The sequence below is a fragment of the Ischnura elegans genome, chromosome 1 (assembly GCF_921293095.1).
Source record: "Ischnura elegans chromosome 1, ioIscEleg1.1, whole genome shotgun sequence".
Lineage (NCBI taxonomy): Eukaryota > Metazoa > Arthropoda > Insecta > Odonata > Coenagrionidae > Ischnura > Ischnura elegans.
Genome location: NC_060246.1, coordinates 93336842 through 93361995, shown reverse-complemented (window position 1 = coordinate 93361995; position 25154 = coordinate 93336842). Strand labels below are relative to the sequence as shown.

Below are 25154 nucleotides of genomic sequence, written 5' to 3'. Positions count from 1 at the left end.
TTACCCTCAAAACAACTTTATACGTACTATGTAAGACTAAAATTTATTTAAACTTTCGAAGTGCTTGTTTTCATTTTACTTTAATGTACAGATTTGCACTTTTTTCAGACAAATTACCTTATAACTTGGGGGGGGGGCAGGTACCCCAGCCCCCTCCCAAAACTCCGCCCAAATGCCCGTCCCCTTCAACACTTCTCTCTCTCGACACAGCTTCGCTCACTTTTCTCTTCGCGTCAATTCGAAATTAATCTCTCTCTTTCTGTTCTGTTCCTATTAATCGAGAGCTTTCCCCCCTCTGTCTCTCTCTCTCTCTATCTCTATCTCTCTTCCATTGGAACTGCGGTTACATACGTTGATCTTGCGCAACTGTTTATCAAATCGTCCGAAGCCGCAAATCCACGGAGGCTGCTAGTGGCGGTTCTGTACGGAAATGGTGGTGGTCTCGGAAAGAGTTATTTGCTGGGCAACGGTATTCGAGATGCTTGTCCGCAGAGTTAACCCGTAATCGTTCGGGCGATGCAGGTCCCTCGGAGAGCCACATAGGTGAAACCGCGCCTTTCGCTAATCGCTCTGATCCAAGGGATCGCGTAAAAAACTATTCCGTTTCACACAACCGCAGGCACAGGATGTATTACGCCGATCCCATTATCAATTATGTATTATGCCAGCCTCGTTGGAGGTGGGGTAGAGCCCTCGCCTGCCAAACCGTAGGTCGTGGGTTCGAATCCCGCCTGGGTAGGTTGTCCCTATCAAGGGCATGGATGTTTGTGTCGTACTCTGTTAAAATTGATTGTTTGAGGCATAACTTGGTGAAAGCGATTCATAATTAACATTAAAAAGAAGAAATTTGTGCTTTCACATTAATATTTATTCAAAAATTTACGACCATGGTTTCAACGTTAGACGTCATCATCAGATTAAGCACCTGATGATGACGTCTAATGTTGAAACCATGGTCGTACTCTGTTAATTCCTCCGTTGTAAAGGCCTCTATGTGCTGTTTACGTGGAAGTTAGAAATGTATTCACCAATCGGAATGGTTATTTACAAAAAGCGTTTCAGGAGGGATTTGTATTATTCCAGAAGGTGGTATGGGAGATAATTTTAAGCATTTTTTGTCCATAAACATGAGGACGCAACTCCTTAGTTACCGGACTATGGCAACGCAAACATTTTTTTGGATTCACTTTGCTGTTACCATGAAAATTATAATTTCTCGGGTACAAAGAATTTTCGACGTTTTATTTAATGCTCAATACTTTTAAGGTCATTTAATAATAGAGGTTGGACGAAAATGTACGTTTATAATTATTGTCCGAAAAGTTAACCTTTGAGCTTATCTATACGAGAGCTTTGAGTGAGTATCAACAATACGAGTGCTCATTCTCACCTATTTTGAGAATTACAGCAAATTGACTGCATACTAATAAGTATAAAAACACATAGTCTAACTAAATGGAGCTCCATGTGAAGCAAGGCTAAAAAAATTTGAATGTTCTAATTTACTGGAACGTGCTAATTTTTTCGTTTTTTTACAATTCCGTTTCATAAATGATGAAATGTGATTAAAGCCTCGGTTTAATGTCTTAGAATTCATGGAACCTTCACAATTAAATAGGGGTCATTCGAGTTCTCCATCGTAGGTTCCTCTCGTACATGACCCGTTCCTTGCGTAAAAAGATTATCTACATATAAAGGAGAGATTCGAAACACTATCTACTACCGATCATATTTGAAGATCAAAAGCAATGAATAAATCTTTGCGACTATTTAACGGATTGGTTCCTTTAAAGTTTATGATAAACTGGAACGAGGTAGAGGGAAACCACGTACTTGGTTAGCTAGTGAACTGAAGTTAAAAGTAGAAAATTTTCTGACGAAAACCTGAATGGAGTTTGACCTCTTTCAAGTAAGCAAATACCTACTAGGCAAGCAGCGTAAGAAGATTTTACCCTCAGGTTAAACAGCCATTAAAGAAAGCCATTCACGCGTAATAACATCAGTGCAACCGTTAAAAAGTTTCTCAAAGCCTTTTTTCATACCACGCTAGGAGGAACAAGAGTCTTCATTCTTGGAAGTTCGGACGAGGTCTTTTGTAAGGAGTATCGAGCGATAAGATTACTGTCAGAATATAATTCATCGCCAGACTAAACTAAACATGACAAAGAAAATTACAAACAGGTTGAACTATGTACATATGCTACTACTGCATACTTCCTCCAACTGATCTCACCTGTCTTGAGAGGCATTAAAACACATTTAATCACAATATGCTTTCTAATTTCATTAATTATCCGGCAATATAAACTATGAAATTACTATTGAAATCAGAAAGCATGTAAATGTTTCACATGATAGACACAAAGAATGAAAATATTCATCAAATAATCATATGAAAATTTATACATGAAAATGATAATGAAGTTAGTTTCTATAGTAAGCCATACATACCGGAGTAAGTACTCCAGGAATATTTGAGGAATTCAAATTTACTTGAAAGAGACTCGACTCGAGCATACGTCACATTGAAGGAAATCTTATTGTGTTCGTAAGCATTAGGCTGAAGGGACTTAATGATAAAAGATATCGCTTTCTTTTATCTTTACAGTTATCCTTATGAAATACCGTTTCACTTAACTTCCCGTATCTTTTCTCATAAATCATGTCATGAAATACTAGTGCAAGCGTACGCTTCAATGAACTAACGAAAAGAAAAGAACTAACTTTTCTCATTTACCGTTCACCAAGAGATATAACGTAGCATTTAATACTTACTCAGCCACTAATGGCCATAAACTAAATCTTTCTTTATTATGCAAAGAGAGCATTAAACAAAATAATAATTATGAAGCCACTTTTTTTATTTCCCTCTAATTTGATGACACGTTACTGGGTTAATTCCGCGTCGACTCATTTTTGGCGGACGACAGTTTCAGTCACGTTTCAGCTCCCGTCTTCGGGTCCAAAAAAAAATGTTTGGATCGAAACATTTTTGAAAAAATGAGTCGACGCGGAATTCGCCCGGAAACCAATCATCAATTTTACCACCGCGGAAGCCTCCGTAATAATTCCCTCTAATGCATTCTAATACTACTTACTTTTCCAAAGTAAAACAATCATCCAATTGAAGATAAAAACGAAATAAACTAAAAACAAAATAACATTTTACTTTAATTAAAAATAAAAAATTCCACAAGACACTTATAACCTTTCTAGATGGCTCACATTCTTTCTCTGTTGATAATTCATGAATTGACAAAATCTTCTGTCCCTATAAAACTTTTACACCTATCCCGTCTCCTCCTTAATTACCACGAATGTGAATTTTCTTGATCTCATAAATGTTCGGAGTTTTCAATGTGGTAGTTATGGTCAATCACCGTACCAAATCTTGGTTTAAATAAAAAAAAACGCCACAAACTGTTGTATTGTGTAAAAATGGAACAAATACAAAGATGCTTGTATCTATCAGTGAGGTAATCAATGATGGCCTTCCCCACAACCCTCAATCATCCCCCCTGTATTCGACCCGCAATCTATTTCGCCAACACCCCACTAACGAGTCCCCCATTCTTCTTCTTCTCTTCCTCAGGAGCGTGAGAAAGTGCGCGTGCGTCGCACCTTGGGCCAAAAGTGTCCCCAGAGATGGCGGTGAGATGACTCCGGCTGGGTCCCCAATCCCCACCCCTCCTCTCGCCTCCACCCTCCTCCTCCTCCTCCTGGCGGCCACATCCTGCGGCGCGACGGAAGCGAGGAGGGGGGAAGAGGGAGCAGGGGCCCCCCCGCCCGTCGCCGCCCCCCTGACCCGCAGCCTCGCGGTCCACCCGTCCAACGCGACCCAGTCCCGCCAACCCGAACTCCCCTCCCTCTCGCATTCGTACCCTCGGGATGGGAGCGACCGCTGTCCCCCGCCCTCCCTCAACTCCCTCTGTCCCTGCTACAACCTGGCGGGCGGGGATGGCGGCATGTCGGACCCGGGTCTGGACGAGGCGGACGGCGGGGGGCCCGGGGGCGGTAGCGGAGGCATCCTCTTGGAGTGCCCCGGCGTGTCGGACACGTCCGCCCTGCGCGCCGTGCTCTCGCTCGTGTCGCCGCCCGCGCTGCCGCCGTCGGCCGTGCCCGTCGTCCGCTCCCTCTCCCTCTACGACTTGGACGCGGGCATCACGGCACTGCCGGCGTCCGCCTTCCCGCCTCCCGGCATGGCGCCCCCCGTCCGATCCCTCACCGTCTCCCAGTCGGCGCTCATGAGGCTCGACCCCGACTCGCTGGTGGCGCTGCGGCCAGCGCTCGAGTCGCTCTCCATCGTCGGCGGAAGGCTCACCACCATCCCACAGGTGGGTACGCAGGGGGGAAAAGAGATCGAGACAGCACGACGGACCATACTCTAAATATAATAATAATACTATGAATACCACCCCGAGACAGTGCTTCAAAAAAGTTCATTTAAACTTTACTACGATTTTTCGATCCTAACAGATAAAACTGTAGTCAATAATAGATCAGACATAATGTTGATTGACAAGAAATATAGAACTTGTTACATAGCTGATATTGCTGTACCACTGTCGTATAACATCGAAAAGACAATATCGGGAAAGATAAATGAGTACCAAGCACTGGCAATAGAAATAAAAAGCATATGGAATATGGAACAGGTTTTTATAGATCCAATCGTCATCTCTGCTACCGGTATCATCCCAAAACATATGCAAAATAGTTTCAAAATACTCAACCTTCATCCAAATACATTCATCAAATTGCTAAAGGCTGTAATAATTGCAACCTGCCATATCACAAGAAAATTTCTCAACGTAATAGAACAGTAAAGAGTTGCCTTGGTGAAAACCCGTGCTCTTTACAATAAAACATGTGAAAACTGAAGAAAAAAGGATTAAGACAATAATAATAATAATAAATCGACTTTATTAGGCGAGCTTGGGACTATAAAGTCCCATCTTCCATCCATCCCCTCGCCATACATTAAAATTTTGCAGTTAAATACATTGTCAACTTGCTCTTGGAATTACATACACCCAATTATAGCAAAAAAGACATATACGTACTATTTTCAATCAGCAAACAAAATTATACGTTAACAAAGTTACCATTTACCAAGTGTGAAAAGATGTGAGCAAACGTGGGAAAAACCTAAGGATATTGACTTTCGTCCTTTATGGAAAAAACCCACTGCAGGAAAACTCGCACACAAGAAGGGGGCCGTGAAGATTGCTAACTGCAATACATCGCCCATTTAAGATCAAAAAGACGTACCTAACTAAAAAAAAACACTTTTTTTTGATAAATCAACTTTAAGGATTTGTGATAATAACTGACTACTTTACAACTGTGCAAAAATTCCACTGAGGAAAAACTCATTCGCCTTGGCCGAGATTCGAACCCGCTCAAGGCGAGTGCTTTTTTTCTCTGTGGAAAAATATCATGTTGAAATACTAAATACGGTTGGAATGAATAATTAAAAAAAATTATAATGCATTTTAAAACTCTACACGAATGAACTACCAGTTCACAAACTAACTTTGGTCGAAACGAGCATGGAGGAAATTAATTTGAAATTGGCTACTCTTCTATGAAGAAAGTTAAAAAGAAAAAAGAAAATATTTTTAAATTCATGAAAGAAATATAATAAATCTGGGAATTAATTTACTGCGCTCATATTTTAAATTTGCTCTTACGAATATGATACATTAAATTCCACATGAAACAATGAGCATCCCTGCATTAATAAAAAGCAAAATAACTATGCTAAGCATGAGTAGGTTTAGCGAAGAATATAACATAAAAGATAAATTTCTGTGAAACGATAATTTATGAAGGTATTAGGCATCAAGGTTTTAAATAGAATGGAAGCCGGGAGGGCAGGATTGAAAACGATAGAATGTGAAAAAAAAATACAAGAAAAGCTCTTATTTAACTTTCGGACAGAATTTTAATATTTCATCTCGCAGCACCATCTCCACCTCTCTACTTCCCTAATTCTTCCTTCATTCCTTCCTCACAATTTTTCACGTGCACATAGGAACTGCCTGGCGCTCCACATAGCCTTGAAATAAAAAAATAAACCCTGTCACCCTTCTCGAAGGAGAGAAAGGTAAAAAAAATGGCAATCTCCTTGATGACAGCCACATTTAGGAGAAGAGGGAAAAAAACGTACCTAAAATGATTGGATTTTACCCGTGGAATCCGGGACAGGAAGTGGAAGGAAAGAAAAAAGTATACCTTCCGCAGAACGGCTTCCGACATAAGCTTTCTCCAAATTTGTCCCTCTGATATGATAATACTTGATTCGATAACAGCAATGCATGAACAGGAAACAATCGAATATAAAGGTTTGTTACGACTCCAGCGAAGCAAATATCAATTCCAAGCTCCATAACGGAAGTGACCTTGGATATGAATATTAACGGATGAAATTTCAGTCTACAGTATTATATAGAAAAGACAATTGTGAGAAAACTATTTAAAGGAAGACAAAGGACGGTAAACTTGAACGGTTGGATTAGCGAAAATAGAAGAAGAGCGTAATATATCATTCACAAAGATTGACAGAAAAATATAATAAATGAAAACAAAGAAATAGTGTACAAATGCAAGTACAGAATTATCTATCAATCAATCACATTCCTATTTGCGATTAGGGGAAACCTCTAACCTCAAAAAAAAACATTCATGAGGTTCGCAAAGGAGTATTCTATTTGACTTTTCGATACTCGGTATTCCATATTAGATGTGAAGTACAGGGTGACCTACTGCTGTGTATAGTATTTGCATCATATTCTGAAAAGTTTCATCGTCCATTAACAAACAAAATATGCCCGAGTCATCAAACATTTAAGGCACTTTGATGCATGGAAAATTACAATTCAATGAAAAAGAACAAAGAAAAAAACTACCTTATGCAATATGGTATTATATACTGAGTAAGTAAAATATTGTAATATCCCAAAAAAATAATCCTGAAATAAAATTTGAACCCAAATCTTTAGCGTTAAATTGCCATTTACTGCAAGGAATACATCAAAAAGGTATTTAAGGCTCGGGTGCACACGGAAAGGAAAGAAACTTGTAGGTCAGAGACGAGAAAAGAAGAGAATTAAAAGAACTCTGGTGGAAAAAAGACGATCCTTAAATTAGGACGGCAGGATATAAAAAAAACATGCAGAGCAGAGCGAAACGAAGAAATAATAGCGGGAAGGTGATATAAAAAAACCTGGAACATATGAGAGAGGAGGTAGAGTCGGAGAGTTGAGTTGGGTGCAGGAGGAGAGGGAAACAGCAGCGGGTGGCTTGGAGAAGCGCTCGTCCAGGCATTACGCCGCAAGATAAATCGTCGAGTGCTCACACAAGCGTACCGAAATTCGTCCCTCCGTCTCTTAGAGCGCGGTCGCTTCTGCTTAGCTCTCGCAGGTGATACACGCGTGCTGCTCAAAAAATAATTTGGATTTTCTCTCCTCTTTTCTTGTCTCCTCAAAATTATTGCCCTCTTTGCTTCTCCTACGTGATATTTCCACCCACGGCAGCATTTTCCAGCCGTCAAGTCGAGCCGGCTCAATTTTGTAGCTACGCTTTTTTTTTCTTCGCCCTTTCTTCACTGGCATCTATGAGACGCCATGTTCCTTTATTATTGTTTCAATTTTTCCGCCATGCAATATCCGTCCCGGTAATCATCATAAATTTGGAAGAGCCTCATTTCCGATCCAATGGCCCGAAATATTTGTCATTACCTACCTACGTCAGGAATATTCGTTTTCGCAGATGAGATTCCTAATTTCTCCATGCCAATACAACTGGCTCCAATAACAAGAGATGTAATCTATTATAAATTATGAGTTCCACTCCTTTTCCCAATTTTTCATAAACTTTCACCAGTAATGGAATGTATTACATCTCATATGCTCCATAACTTTAGTTAAGATGCACCACGCTTTCCACTGAGAGATCTCAGCTTCTCAACCTCAGAAAAAATGCTTAAGAAATTCAGCAGAGAAAAGACGATCTGTTCTGAAAATGTTAGAACTTAAAAAGCTATTTCAGTTTGAAGAGGATCCTGATATCACACACATGCTTCTATACTTCCCGTGCTCGATTAGATATAAGAAGATTAAAGAAGATTTTTTCTCCCTAGAATCATAGATAACTCTTAGCCGAACTGCTTCTCCTCCTTTTTGTTCATTTTAATAATATTAAACTCTTACATCGTATGCCCTATTCTCTCCCGGCGAAGATTTTTCGAAATCTTATATTCGGACGAAAGAGGTTAAAAAAGGGTCCCTATTTTTTTCTCACACTTAGCGGAGAAAAGGGTTACACATTACCTGCATTTATTTCTTCGAAAAAGCAGTCGCCTTTTCTCAGAAATCGCTGAAGTTGCTAGGCCAATGCTCCATCAATGCAATTCGCATCAAGAGGCAGTATCTTCAACATCCACCTCCAAGATCTATCCTCCACGATCTATTCTCCCGCTTCTGAGAATCAAATGAATAATGTACGTCGCCCGCTGTAGAACATTCTTCCATGTCGTTCCTTGCGTCTCATTCTCATTTACATCGACGACACAACGACCATAGTAAATTGGTACTCGGGCATTGAAGCTTACCACCGATTTTAAGCTGCCTCAGGCAAACTCATCGTCACGTCACGTAGCCTCGATCCTAGGGTTGGAAGGGATGCACTGGATTCAATTATAAATATGACATAATTGACATTTCGTTATACTTTTAATGACAATCTTCACGCAAGAAAGACAAAAATGACGCTCAAATTATGAATTATGACAAATTCGATGCCAATTGAAGCCACAGCGAAGCAATAATTGCAAACAAGAATATAATTGCTACCCGATGAAATATCTCATTTTTGCTTCTACGATTATAAGCATGGCATTAGACTAGTGATATAAATTAAATTAATTATACGATATATACGCGTATAATTTAAAACATATAACTGATTATCATGGTGGAAAAAATGGCAAATGAGAGTATTATGTGGACTCAAGTAAAAAGGTAAACAAAACCTTAACGCGAAAATCACAGATTTTAAAGAAAGGGAGTGTGCGTTAAATTACGTTGCTGACAAAATATAAGGATGAAATTTTAGCTAGGTGATTTTAGAAAACGTTCTGTTATTCCGAGCTAATAATGCGAAATTTAACTGGAAGTGCAAATTAACCTAAGTTTTCTCGATGATTAACAATTTCTAAGATCTGAAAGCCGTTTTTTTTTTACAGCTTCATCGCTTCCACTGCAAGGTCGCCGTTTTTTTTCACCTCCATGTTGTCTTAGGTGCACTCCACATTGTTTTCACAGTGAAATCAAGTTTGAACAAAAATTTTTCGATGATCATTCTTTTCTCTACAATAACGTCTCTCGGTGATGAAATAAAAATAATTAAGTACTTCATCAATGGTATCATGCTTGTCGTTTGCTCCTACGTGAAGAAGAAAGGACCGACGTATGTAAATCACGAAATATCTTTAGCAATTAATTATTAATCTAAATGCAACTAAGAAATGAAATCAGGAAAGTAAAGTTAGAAAAAAAAAGGCAGAGGAAAGTGAGGTCCAACTCATGCGACCGTCTTTTGCAGTTCGTGTACCCACACAAAAATACTACGGTGGACAAGAAAAGGCGACAAGTATTTGATATCCAGTGCAATAAAAAAGTTCATTTAAACTAATTAACAGCAATATTTAGACGAAACCTTGATTTTAAATATATCTATGAGTTTAAATCGAAACTTGAAGCACGTACGTGGTGGAAGGACACTATATTAATAATGAAATAGCCGAAACCGGTAATAAAATAGAAATTTTTATAAACTTGTGGAAGAAACAAATTCTCTTTCATTATTAATAAATCTGTGAGAACTAGGATCAAAAAATAATAATATAATATAAAAATAAATTCTTATAAAAATAGCCTTTTTCTAACTAACTAAATAGAATTGATGGAATTTTTCTCTGGGCCTGACAGAGTCTCAAAATAAATCGCTTCATATAAAACGAAAAACTTTTGGTGCATATTGCACCATAACATTTAATTCCTATTTAACATAAATTAAAATTTAATTTTCTGTAGATCATTATTCCGTCGTTTCATTATGTGAAGATGTTAAGTATAAATTGTGTGCTACAGTGGCACATGAGCCCAACGTTTTTCGTTATGCATGACGACAAAGCGGCTTTAGAAAAACGTTATAAAAAGGCAAAAATCATGAATTTGAGAAAGAACAAAGCATAGTCTTCATTGCATGGCAACCAACTTTATTTCAGGGAGCGCTGACCGGACTTCATCGCCTCAGAGCCCTGGACCTCGAGGGTAACCTCGTATCTGAGCTACCACCCAACGCATTCCCGAGAGGGCTGCGGTTAACAAGAATCACCCTCAAAGCCAACAGAATAGCCAGAGTGCATGAGGCAGCACTATCAGGTAAGCTATGGGTATACAACCACCTCAAACCAAATACACAATTTTTTAGAGTTTTATGCGCATTTTATTTTTTTTGCATATTTTCCAACAAAAAGTGCATTGAATCATTTTATTCCTTCTATTTCACCTCCAAATTGTCACAATGCCATTTTTTAATGGTTAATTTTAAAGAAGGGAAATTTCTTTATTTACAAGTAACGTATTTTTCTTAAGATACCTAGCGTGTATAAAGATCATTTAATTACATTCCTAGTTTTATTTATATTTAATTGTTTAAAAATTTTCCATTAACCATTCTCAAATAATACCCATATGAAATGGCCAACACTTTTACCTCGTATCCAGATACGCCGACTAAACCAACACATAAAGGAAAATGTGTGCCCGCTAACTATAATTTATATTTCAAATACGAAAATCTCCTCCTGGGGGGAATATTTTAATTCTCGTCATGTGATTAAATGAGAGTATGACGCTGACTTTTCTATGGTAATTCCCTAATAAAATTCACATCTATTTTTTAAAAACAAATCTAACGAATTCTATGTTCTTCATTTAAATCCTAGCTTCTAAGGTAAATTTAATGCCGGGTGAAAATCCCACATCCGAAAAATTACTGATAAAGAAATAATTAACTCAAAAGCACCCATGAAACTTCTCCTCATTGAACAGGAGAATATTTGTTGAAAATTAACTTCATTTCTTGGTTCTCACATATTTCTTAACAGTCAATTTTTTCCGCAAAAGTTTATAATACGAAATTTGCAATTTTATTTTTTTTAATCATTCAAAATTTCATGACCTAGACCACACAACCGCAAAATTTAATTTCCAAAAAATGTACAAACTTAAAATATTATTTTATTTACAAGGAATCCTGTAGAATCAATGAAATAACACTCATAAAACCAGCTGAAAACCAGTATGCCGTTTATAAATTTAGGCTTTAAGTCAATGCGATTTTTAAAATCTGATGAAAGAGATTTCTGTAATTGGGTTAAAAACTTGCCTATACACCCATGGAGAAAGTCGTAAACGAGACGTGTTTGCGATAACATAATTGCGGAAACCCTAAATAAGAGAAGCCCTAAAAGAGTAATTGCCATCCTATTAGCAATAAGAAAAGAAAGATGGAAAAAGAAGTTAGCAGTTAAGACGTTAGAAGAACGCGCAAAGGGAAGCCAGACACATTGACTCAACTATTGTCAAGAAATGTCCAGCAGGTAAAGCACAAAAAAATTCACACGCCAGGAGTAGCCTTGGCTAGATAAATAGAGATTAGCAGTCACAGAGCAATAAAAAAATTAGAAAGAGATGAAATTATCTATAGAAACTAATAGCTTAGAATTAGCCAAATAAGAAGTAAATATAAAAAACATATCAATATGAAAGGAGACTAAGTTTCACAATTTCGTGAATAATCTCAAAATACATCACTTCATCGACAACATAGCATAAATTAAGAAGAATAAGAGATTCGTTGTGGACGTAGGCTCCTACCGAAGGGAAGGGAACGTTACAGGTAATCATCGACTGCCTTAGGCCCCTTGCATAAACACCGATTTTGGGCGGCCGGTAAAATATCGGCCGTCCACATTCCAATAGTGAACATGGGAGAGCATTGGAGCTTGCACACACGCCGATCACGCGCCGGCACCGGTAAAATGCCGGTTAGCTGCCGGCCATTGTCACTGTGGATCGCCGGCGCCGGCTCAAAAACATAGCAACTTATCGTTTGACCGGTAAAAATCCGGCGTGTGTGCAAGCGTCGCTTCGCCGGTAAAATATCGGCCGAGTCCAAAATCGGTGTGTGTGCAAGGGGCCTTACATATTCTGACCACACCGACTGACACATTTTATTCATACCAAGACACAGTATACGATATGCTGGTGAATGCTTCATGGGATTCACACCAAGTGAGCTGTCCTATCAGAGCCGACGATTCAATGGCTAACTTCATCGCCCTCAGGGTGTTGAGTGCTGGGACAAGACTTGTCCGCGTTTACGTATCTTACGGTCATGGGAAGCGTAGTTTCTGATTGGCCGTTGTCGATCTCGTCGCGGTCATTTTTCCTTAGCGTCTCAACAATCTTAAGCACTATATGATCTCGTTTTTTCTCGGCGAATATTTCTTATAAATATTTATCGGGTTTCTAGCCGATTGAGAATTTTTTGGTCTAACGTTTCGACGGAACACTCTTCCGTCGTCCTCAGAGAATTAATGTGCTGCAGGTCTGCCTTCCTGCGCTTATATAGCCGTTTAAACCGGGAATATTTTAGAATCCTCGATATTTTGCTAGAATTAGATCACCTACGGGAAACATTCCTCCGAAATGGGTATACGAAGAAAGAGATTTCGCGCGCCCTGTTAAGACCTAACACAGAGCACAAGAATAACCGCGTTGAAAGCTTCCTCGTTCCAGATATGCCTTCCAGAGATAAGAAACCCATAGCAAGAGCTTGTCTGCCTTATGTCTCAACTGTGGCCGGGAAAATATCGAGGATTCTAGCAAAACGGAATATTGAAACTATACACAAACCACCGCAAAAACTGCGTGGGGATTTAGTGCGTGTGAAGGACAACTTGGGACTCAGAACACCTGGAGTTTACCGTATCCCATGTCAGTGTGGGAAAGTGTACATCGGAGAGACTGGGCGCACGATAGAGACACGACTTAAAGAGCACAAGAGGTGTATAAGACTGTTCCATCCGGAGAAATCGGCCCTCGCTGAACACAGCCTAACGGAAGATCATATAATATCTTTCGATGAGGCTCGAGTGATCTCTAAGGCACCTTTGTTTTGGGATCGTCTCCTTAAAGAAGCCATTGAGATCCGGCTGGAGAAGAATAAAGTAAATCGCGATTCTGGGTACACGATAAGCACGGAATGGAAACCGTTAATCAAAAAGATAACGGACAGAAGGCGACAACAATTCCCCCCGGTTTGAACGGCTATATAAGCGCAGGAAGGCAGACCTGCAGCACATTAATTCTCTGAGGACGATGGAAGAGTGTTCCGTCGAAACGTTAGACCAAAGAATTCTCACTCGGCTAGAAACTCGAGAAATATTTATAAGATCTTAAGCACTGGTTACCATGCATGGCTGATTGAATATCCCGTGTCGCGGTTGAAGTTTTTTTCTGCCAGCCATATCTCAATAGCTTAATTTGCCAACCGGTCCCAGTATCCGCTAGAACCATTGAAACATCGGCTCTGATAGAACAGCTCACCTAGTGAGAATCCCGCGAAGCATTCATCCATATCGTTCACCAGGAAAGCACCAACTCTTATATTACAACACATGTTATCTGTCTCCAAGATAAACGCCAAATGCCATTTAACATGGAGTCTTCTCTACAACTGTTCATCTTTCGCGTCAAAAAGACCTCGACGCACCTTTGATTTTTCTGTAAGTCCATCGATGCAAAGAATTATGTTACCTTAAATTGATTAGAAGAATAAGTAGCAGGTAAAATCAAGTCCAGTTTTTGGAAATATCTATAAGCAACACCTAAATTTTATAATGTTACCCGGTGTTGGAATTTGATTCGTGCAATCTGCTAGATGACTGGACTTTTTGCACAAATGACGCAACAAATCAAATAATACGTCTTTACCCGTAACAGGTGGGCCATAAACCTTTCAAAGCCATCAATGGCCTCAACTCATCAATGGATGAGAGTGGAGTAACGAATTAATATGCTGCATCGCTCCTCGTGATAAAGCCTCGATGCTTTGAGACTCGTACGTGCAGCATGATGAGAACAAAGGAGTGCTTGGCTGAGTGGCAAACACACATTAACGAATACATTACTCGCAAGTAAGTTCAAGGATGCATCCTTCAGCTCAATGATAACGTTCGCAATCTCATGTTTCTTAATGAAACCGACAAAATTGAATGAAAGACTAAAAATAGAAAAATGCAATTTGCAGGGAATTAACGAATTTTATTAATGAACTTTAAGAGCCAAAGTCCATTTCAGAATTAATTTACCATGAATACTTGCATAACATAACAAAAATGTTACGACGAATATGAGAGCCATCATCACACATTAAGTTTGAAATTAAGGATATTTCAACAGAAAATCGACTTGTATGCATGAAAGTTGGTATAGGTTACGCATTAAGAGCGGGCGCTTGGATTAAGGGGAAAGCTCCTCTGCAGGGCTCCTTTGTTGTCAGCAAACTCATCGTTTTACACGCCAAAAGCTCACACAAAATGAATTTCATTACGATTTCTAGTGTAAAATCATGGGCAACAATGCATAGATGCTTAGCCGGCTAAGTTGTTCAGTAGGAACTTGAAACAGAAAGCACAAAAAAGATGAATTCAAAACTGTTTTGAGTTCTATAGGGATGCGGAATTATAACTAACCTATTCATCCTTTTGACGGCAAGCGAGAAGCGTCCCGGATGCAGATTAATTTTTTTTATATCCTCCTCTACGGAAACTACGGAACAGTATTTCACGGAATTCTACGTCCCCTCAACTCCCTCTATTTCCCTTCTTCCGCTTCTCTTTTTATCCCTAAGTAATGACTGTCCCAGCTCTTGAATCAGCGGTTCGTAATTAATCTCCGAGAGTGGAAAACAGGTTGAGCAAAGCAGCAGCATTTGCCAATTCCGCCCATCAAGGCGCGCCGACCTCACCGACGCATTTCGGTCCACTTGACGCCGGGAGGAGGAGGTCATCGAGTAGAGCAGGGTGGGCACAGATTTACGTGTACGTGTTTGTTTGCGAATGCGAGGTCACACTCGTGTGTGCGTGAGGCACTTTAAAGACACGGTGGAATGATGAGTGAGCACAATGGACTATGAGCGAGCTAAATACGAGACGTGAAGTGGTGGAATCTCTTTAGGAGGTAATTAAGTTCTCGCAGATGACGATTAAAAAAAAAACTACTGCCTCTCCCATGCACGGGGAGGTTTCCGGGTTACAATCCCTCCCTTAAGCCTTTAAAGCTTTTACTTCATCCAAATTATATACTTCATTTTAAAAAACACTCGCACAAAATTACAGTTTTGGAGTCCTACAAATCACCTTTTCAACATCAAAAATCCCAAAATTTTCGGGGGAGCACCCCCGCATCCCTTTTGCCCTAGGGTGTTTTCCATACACCCCGGAAGGACCTCAAAATCTCCGGTAAACCCCCCTCCCCACCATTTCAAAATCCTGGCTACGCGACTGCTCCCATGCTAACATAGGAGGAGACGCAATAATTGGCTTGCGAATCTGGTACCTCACATTTTGAAAGTAGACAAAAAATCCACGGAAAAATCAAATCAGACGAGATGTTAAATGGCACAGGTGTCCGAGAAATCGTAAAAGACAAAAAGAGCAAATAGTTAAGATCGGATAGCGTAGCAATGATAGGGATCCAATTAAAATCACCATTGGTGGTAAATATTAAAAATTATAGACTACTATTTTCATAAAACCCCTGAAAACAGATTCAGAGATTTGAAGGCAAACGAAATATTCCCACATCATAAATAGAGCCAAAGAAATTTATCAACGAGCTAGAAAATGACATAATCCTCAAGGCAACATGTTACTGGCTAAAGTTTCATGAAAATTTGATTTTGTGTACCAGATAAAATGCAAGTTTATCATTTTATTTATGATTCATAATTGACCATATGCACTGCTCTCGTTGAAGGGAATAATTATTCCATCAGGCCCTTAATATTATAAAAGTATTTGAAATATAGGGATCATTCCACCTCAACTCAACAAACGCTTGTCCCTAAGGTTTTCAGGCTCTGACTAAAATTTCTGTATGGGTACATAACCGCCTCAAACCAAATACATCGAGTCCAATTTTTTTAGAGTTTTATGCGCCTTCATTTTTTTGCATATTTTCCAAAAAAAGTGCTTTGAAACATTTTACTCCTTCTATTTCACCACCAAATTTTCGTAATGCCATTTTTAATGACTAATTTTTAAATTAAGGAAATTTTTTTATTCATAAATAACGTATTTTTCTTAAGATAGATAGCGTGTAAGAAGATCATTTAATTCCATCCCTATTTTTATTTATATTTAAGTGTTTAAAAATTTTCCATTGACCATTCTTAAATAATACCCATTTGAAATGGCCAAAACTTTTATTTTATAATCTGGTTACATCTTTCTGGCTATTTCAAAAATAAAATACAGTGGCGACTCATAAATGGACTTTTAGAAGATATAAACGACTTGAAACTTCTGTTGTAATATTTTCCGACGTGCGGCGCTGCGGCTCCTCTCATAGAAACCATTACAGAAGCCTTTGGCTATGATAACTGCACTCCGAACTGTATTAAAATAGCCTACAACTTCAATTAAAAACTATGAACGATGACAATATTTAGTTAATATATTATAAACTCAATGGTTTTGAGGAACCTTATGGAAGAGCTGTACAGAAGATTTGCACCAGGCTAGGAGCTAGAATGACTTAATTTTCAAGTTTACTCATGCCATAAGGGTTACGGACGTAAATATTATTTATAGTTTTTAAGCGATAAGATATTATAGTTTTAAATTTTTAAGCATCGTCAAATGTGATATCCAAATGAAAAATACTCGGTTTATCTCTAAATGTGATTCGATGTGATTGAATGATAATTTAAATTTTTTCCAGCAATAAGAATTCCGCTTTTGCAAATTCGATTGAAAAAATTCCATATTCCCTAAACAGTATATCATGGCAGGTTTGAATGCGCATATATCATGCTTACAGTAGTTTTAGTTTCACATTATGTCCTGCAAAGATAGTTCAGAGATAAGAAATTTGTGCTTTTTCGTAAATGTTAGCACAAAAGTTTATCGAATTAACATGTTGTAATGTAAGTATAAAGGCAAATCGATTTTCATTCCATTATTACGTTATATGTTACATGATTCCGCGATTTATTTTAGTAATAAAAAAAACGGCATTGGAACGAAGCATTACTGCGGGACTTCTAAGGCAAATCTTACTTCAAATTTGCCTTCGGCAGGCTAAAGCTGTTGTTCTATTGATAAAATAATAATTACAGGAGTAAATCTAATTCCTGTTTTCACAAATTCCTCCATCATAAAAGCTATAAATAGTTACGACTGAGTTATTTGACTCACCCATTAAAACTGTTATTTTAAGGTATTAATCTTTCAATTTTTTCAGTTTCTTTGTCATCCAATTAATGTGTCGGTGCGTTCTAACTTTGTAGAGTCTATGAAGCCTTGCAGAAGACGTCTATATAATTCATCCCTAATCCTTGAAAAGGAAAGAAGTCTCCAAAGCAATTTTATGTAATTGATTCTAATTCTCAAAACCCTGAGATTAATGCTGAAATTCTAGGATTCCAAGTGCATTAGAAGGTCGAGCAATACCTTATATCTTCATTCGCAGGTTTGACTTACTTCAGGGCTATAGAAAGGTCGAATGGAGTGCTAATAATTATTTTAGGAAATGCAAACTCATGCAAATGAAATGAAAAACATAAACTCACAAATGGTTGACTAATAGATCGCATCATTTCGGAACTCATGTATGACGTTATGGCATTCCTACATTAGTAGAGCATCACATTTTCTTCAAAGCAAAAAGTTTTCGGCGTAAACTCTATCCATTAATGGGAAGCGACTAACACTAGCATTTAAAATGCGTATCTATCAGAAGTTTTTTTCAGATTTTATTTGAAAGATTTCAACTTTATTCCCCCTCTGAAAGAAATTTTGTTGTGGTCCGGATCTCACGTACGATAAATGAATTGATAGCGTATTTTGAATGAAGAATAGCTGAGTATCCCCTATCATACTTATGGAAGTAAAAACTAAACGCAGCAATAAATTTGAACGTGCCTAAACGAATATTTTACAAGTTGAGTTTGTTTGAACGAAATATGAAAAGCGGAAACAAAATATTGGAAAACTATCCAGCTTAAACGGGAGAAATATTTAAAATAGTATTAACGGGAGATGGAAATTTCTCATGAAGAAAGATTCACAGCATAGATACGGAGTATTTGATATATCATAAAGTGAATTTTCAAAAATAAATATAAAAAAGCAATAAAATGGGATACATTGCAATTAAGTATCTTACAAATATATCCAAATATACCTAGAAACCTTACCTACCGCTGGGGGATGGGAATTTCTCACAAGGGGAGATTGAAAGCATAGAGGCCGAGTACCTGTCAGGTTTAAAAGAAAATTTTCAAAATTAAGTAAAAAAAACCATTGATTAGGGGAAGCAAAATAATTTAGGGAAAAATAAGATCTCATTCCATCTCACAATACGTGGTGAAGGAAAATTCCAAAAATATAAATCATGTCTCTTGAATATAATTTAGTGGAACTGCCCACCATTACCTCGCAAGGTTCGAAATGTCTTCCCTACTGACCCATCCACCCAGCACAGCACAGCACTAACCATCCCGTCGCCCGGCCCGCCAGCCCCTGACCAGGGCCAATCTACTTAAGAGGGCCACCGCTTCCGTCAGCGAGAGTCACGGGTGTCGATGCCGCCGGCAAAATGACATCATTGATGGCTTTTGTGCACTAATTCTCACGCGGGATACGGCGATTTGGGGACACCTAACTCCCGGTGTAATTGTGCCTGTAATTCCTGGCTCTGTTCCAGAGGACGGGGCGGGCGGGAGCTTAGGGAGGGCTGGATTTAGGATGATAACACGGGGCCGGGTGAAATTGGCCGGATGAGAAAGAGAAATCTAAAGAGCTGGAAGGAGAGAAAGGTAGCGGGGGTGAGGTTTGGAATGAGAACCGGAGAATTTTCTTTATATTTGGTGCATTACAATTATTTGATACAGTATTTTTTGCGACGATGACAATAATAATAATAACACTACGGGAAATATATGGGAGGTAAAAAGCAGAAGACAAAAACGCTCTTGTAATCAAATACATTGTGGCAATACCTTAGAAACAAAACATAAATAAATATGTTCAAAGTTTAGAGGTATGTCAAAATTTTTGTATATTCCATTCTGTTCTTATACATATGTTTATATATACATATTTCTTTAAATTATATTGTATTATATAAAAAAACCCAATTGTTCCTTCTTTATGTATAAATATTGTGTATCGTCTTATTCTCTGTATTTTATATTGTTTCACACTTTTTCTAACATAGCCCTGAAGATGATTTAAGTAAATAAATCGAATCGTTGGCTGCTAACTTTTGTATAAATGACCTATACTCCAGGAAATACCATATTATATATTAAATAAGGTCAAGAAAAGGAAAAAAAATAATAATAATAATAATTATTATCAAATACATTCTTAAGCAGCGATGTATAGATAAAGAGATGCGGTTATTTTAGCAAGTAGGAAGTAGCCAAAATGGTAAAGAGATTTTAAAGGAAAAATATTAGCACGACAATTATTGGCAGGAGCAAACGTCATTTTTTCTCCTACCTAAGCAATTATCTTCACCTGCGTGAAATTAATTTTTTATTTGAAAAAACTCATTTCCTATAAATAAGTATTCTGTAAAGCGTAAATATAAGAATAAAATGTAAGTTATTTGAGAGACAATTTTGCCTCTGCCTTTCTGAGCACAGTATAATATTTACTCTAAAGCATATAACAGTCATATATAAACTCCTAACTGGCCTTCCCTATAGGTATTCTGATAAAATGGAACGGGTGAAAAAGTTCTTTGTACTTGAAAATAGAGAAATAGAATTATGAAACCAATTTTCAACCCAGTCGGTCAAAAATAAGGTTTATGATGAACTTAATAACGCAACATAAACATGAAAGATTAACAAAACAGGATTTGAGGTGAATGAGCCTTCCTAGAACTCGTGTAAATTTAAAATATTTCCCAATATACAGGCAAAAAGCTAGTTTTTTTCAGTACCCACGGCTACTGAAACATTGTTAAAAAAGATATTTCATCATTCGCATCATCATCAATTTTCAAGAAAGTGTTTTTGCAAGCAAGGTAACGCATTTTTCCCAAATAAAGTTAAGATGAAACGCTTAACTAATCGATGCTAAGAATTTATACCAGTAAAGATTGACCTTTAGGAATTTGACAATTAAGCTTACCATTATATTGTATAAATGTCCTTGACAAATGACAAGTTAAACTATCTAAATCTGGGCCAGAAAAGTAAACAAGTACGGAATTGAATTAAAGCATTATTATTTCGCGTTTTCTTCCGTTATTAATGTTCATTATCATGAAAAATAAAGTGTCGGAACCTGGGTCGGAAAATAACCAAGCGTATAATTGTGTAAAAGCATTATTTTTCATGAAAATGAAAAATAAGAATCATGCATGAACATCAGAAGAACAAATCATGCATAATCACTCACCGACCTCTTCTCTTTACCCTTCCCCCGGCTTTCCAATGGGGAAACAGGACTTGAGGGATCCTTGGCTGAGCTCGACCTTTCGGAGAATCGCCTCGACGCCTTCCCGCTGTCTGCCCTCCGCCGCCTGCAGCACCTGCGATCGCTGCACCTCGCCTGGAACGCCATCGGCGGCATGCCCAGCAAGGAGGACGCGGACGAAGAGACCCTCAACCAGCAGCACACCTCCATGTCCGAGGAGCCCCCTCGCCTCCCCTCCCTCCTCAACCTCGACCTCGGCTCCAACGACTTCGAGGTGCTGAACGCCAAGGCCTTCGGCGCTCTCCCATCGCTCCGCACGCTCTCCCTGACGCACAACACGGTCAGCATCGTCCACCGGGACGCCTTCGAAGGGCTCATGGACCTGGAGACGATCGACCTGAGCTTCAACCGAGTGTCCTCCCTGGAGCCGGGCACGTTCAGGAACAACCTCAGGATAAAGACGGTGGATTTCAGCGGGAACCACTTGCACGGGATCGCCGGGGTGTTCTCGGGTCTGCCGGAGTTGAGGGAGCTGCTCCTACCGGATAACAACGTCCTCGAAATCCCCGGGGACACCTTTGAAGGTAGAACAAAGCTACATTTTAAGTTGATATTTACCTAATGAAAAGAAATTTTAGTATAAAATTAATAATTTAGGAAAAATAACGAACTTTGCTTTCCAAAATTTAACCTCGATTAGTTCAATACACAGATCATTTTCAAGACTAGCGAATTGATTTAAGGTATCAAAAGTAGTCGGCGATTAAAGTTTAAGTACTTGTAGAAAGCAAATTTTGTTATTTGTCTCAACTGAAAATGGAATTCTACAAGGTTGTGGCCTTAAAAGTTCAGTGCATGAGATTCATAATTTCAGGCGTCACTTGGTGGAAGGTATTTATGATTATAGCTATATTATTACTTTATATCTCCCATATCACTTTAAATATTGAGACTACGATGGTTCTGCCATCGTCAGGAACAATACAAAGATGAGACCATCTGATTAAGGCATTCCTTAGCGAATCGGTTGTATGCTCAGTATTCAAACTCCCGTTTAAGGCACCGATTTACTATTGATCGCTATAATGTTGGACTATTTTCAAGCCCCACAAATTGTTGATAAGGTCCAAGGTGCCAGATATCTGCTGCATGTGAGGGAGGTCTTTGAAAAGCATACTAAGGAAAGATACCACACACTGGTATCCTTTTACGACAAAGTCATAACGAGGCAATAAGGTGGCCAATAATAAGCATTCCTTTGTTCTAATCTCCCTTTTAATTAAGTGTGAAATTGCTAGTTTAACCCACCAATTTCTTTAAATAACAAACCTCATGTTCTGAAATAAATTGCTAACATACCTCAATAAAATCTCGCCAACCAAAATCTAATCCAAGAGGCAGGGTGGTAACGAAACTCTTTCTTAAGCTGCGAATGTGCAAATAAATTATGGAAGGTTATGAGCAAACTCTTATTCCACGTAAGTACGAACTACAGTCTTGACTTCTTCCTAAACCAAAAGTTAAATATCATACGTACTAGCGATAATATTAAATAAATTAATCATCAAATTCAAATCATTTATCTGATTCTAATTCTAAAATATAATTTTGAAGCATGGTTTCAAACTTCAATAATCTTATCTCTATTTACTTTTTACGCTTATTCATCACCTCTTGGAATACAACGTGCTTGTTCAGCGTGTCTCCTTTAAATTTGTTTAAGCTTACGTAACCACAGATATCACTGTCTCTTGCTTGCAGGATGCGCAGAGCTAAGCGTTCTGGATTTGGAGCGCAATGCAATACGGCGCGTGGACGAGGCCTCACTACTTCCGCTTCCTCGACTTAACACCCTTAGACTCGGAGAAAACCTCATTGAGGGGTTGCCAAGGGGGCTTTTCCAGAGGAGTAGGTACCTATCCTCCCTCAGCTTGGATGGAAACCGCATAACAAGGCAAGTGAAAGCGAGTTACTTGTACCTATGACTAGGTTAATGCAAGCATTCTAGGGGAAATACAATCTGTGTGAGAAGGCAAGTCTTCTCGGGATTTTCACCGGTTCAAATAGTTGTATATCACCAACGTTTAAATTCAATATTCGTCTGGTGAATGAATAAGTATCCGTAAGTAAACATTTTGGCATTATACAACTATTTAAACCGGCGGAAAACCCTATAAGAGCTCACATAAATAATTCGTCGGGCAAGAATTGTATCATAATATAAAATATCATTTGTAAATATTTAAAATATTTTATAAGTAGACAGTCTATAAAAATATGAAACATTTTCATGAAGATAAAATGTACATATCATTCAAAATAAGAAGATTCATTAAAAACTACCAAAAAATAAAATACTCTCAATTTCTTCAAAACTTTCGTTAATAAGTACGTGCGTAAATATTATGAGTAAGGAGTTATTTTGGTTCTAATAAAATCGTGAGGAAATTTGTGCTCAACTAATAAATAGCTTTTCTTCATGATTCTGCAAAATAAAACTAATTCATCTAATCACAAAACTGATGGATACAGATCCATGCACTTTGAATATCCAAAGATAATCTAGAAAAGTTATTGTGAATGCAACAATCAAATGCGGAAAAATATTAAATGGATAGGAAAATGATAAGGGATATAAGAAAAAGTAAATAAAACTTTTAGTAAGCAAAAAGTAGAATACTAGAACTTAATATATTCTCAAATATATTAGTTATAAGTTAACTTATCCTAAAGCGTTAACAATATTGATAATTCAGTGGTCCTTAGTAAATTCATTTAAATAATAGAATTTGAATGGGGAAGCAAAATAAACTTCATTAATATAATTTATTTAAACAGTCAATTTAAAATGCGCAGGATGGCAGCTCTCTCCCATTGCCTTTACGTCCTTCATTTAAAAATATTCACTAAACATGTCCAACTGTTCATGGTACGAAAATCGGAAAAGGAATTGAGCTGCCAAAAGTTTATCAAAAGGTTTACCGTATTACCATTTAAAAAATATTACTATTTCGCTCTTCTTTCACCGTGACGAGAAAATGCAATACCCACTCCAAAAGATTTGCACACTCATCTATCTCGTGAAGTGGAAAAAATTACGAAGGCGTATCATTAGATAACCCTCAGTAATCAAGTCTCATAAGCCAGCAATATACGACACGACTGGTGCGCACCCACTTATGACTGTTTTTTAAGAATATTCGCGCCAAGTCAGCGCAAAAAAATGTGTAAGACCGGTAATAAGAGGGCACATATACGAATCGGTGGCTCCAGGAAATAAAAACAACGTGAAGGCGAAGAATAAAAGAGAGAAAAAAATAAAAAACTTGAGCAAACTACGCGCCTCACGCTATGGGGATCTCTCCACGCCCTCCTATAATTCACAGCACATCACGCTACGACTGCCCAATGTCTTCAAGAGCCCAGCAGCCTCATCTCGCTTTGCCCAGTCACGTCTCACCTCGGACCAGTTAACTCCTCCTCCTCCTCCTGATTCGAAAAAAAACTCAAAAGAGAAGCACGGCGTCGGATTAAAACTAAAAAAAAATAAAAATAACGTTAAATCAAGAAAATAATGCGCTCCTACCTCTCGGGCCATTTATCGATTCCTCAACACGCGTTCCCAACTCTCTCCCACACCCCCTCCTAATCCTGTCATATACGTAGCTACCCACACCCATTCCTTCCTCTCCTCCCTCTCTCTCTCTCTCTCGAGCAACTACCCTTTTTACGGGGGAAAAAAGCACGAAATGTTTCCCGTACAACGACCGGAGAAAGAAAAAATACACGAGGAGAGAGAACTTCTGTAGTGCTTGAGGAAAAAACAAAAGAAGAGAGGTGGTGAGGGCATGAAAAAAATCCGACGCGATGAAGGGAGGAAAAGAAATCACGGAACGAATAATAATAAAAAAAAGAAGAAAAAAACTTTTTTTCTCTCTCCCCTTCTCTCAAACCTTACTTCATTCCCTCGCCTTCCCAGATAGTTATGCTACAACTGCTACTGCCACATAAGCAATGTTCTTCCCAAAACTCGCATCAAGGCCCTTCTTCCCTTTTAACCTCACGCCGCCGCCGGTATCCAAGAATCTCTCCCTATCTCTCATTCTCTTCTTTTTCTCCATCTCTCTCTCCAACGCTTGCCGACCATTTCTCTTGAATCGCCGACCCTACTATATACACCTTCTCCTCCCCTTCATACCCCCAGGTATTCACCTCTCACCCCAAAAACGCCAACTTTAACCCCGTGCCATCACCCTTCCCCCAGCGCAGTATCGGCTCCTCCCGTGAACACATACCACTTCAAATGAGCCCCCACCACACCCAGACTGCTTCATTCTCTGCACACCATCCTACCTCCTCT

General features: G+C 38.6%; 1 protein-coding gene across 1 annotated transcript in view; it reads left to right on the top strand.

The window, feature by feature from the left end:
• The window catches only part of LOC124166423, a 319149-nt gene that overhangs the window by 273599 nt on the left and 20396 nt on the right, over positions 1 to 25154 (top strand). The window contains exons 2-5 of the mRNA XM_046543958.1: positions 3593 to 4334; positions 10292 to 10448; positions 20824 to 21378; positions 22556 to 22748. Coding sequence (XP_046399914.1) covers positions 3657 to 4334; positions 10292 to 10448; positions 20824 to 21378; positions 22556 to 22748 — 1583 coding nt within the window. The 5' untranslated portion in view covers positions 3593 to 3656. The remainder of the gene's footprint in view (positions 1 to 3592; positions 4335 to 10291; positions 10449 to 20823; positions 21379 to 22555; positions 22749 to 25154) is intronic.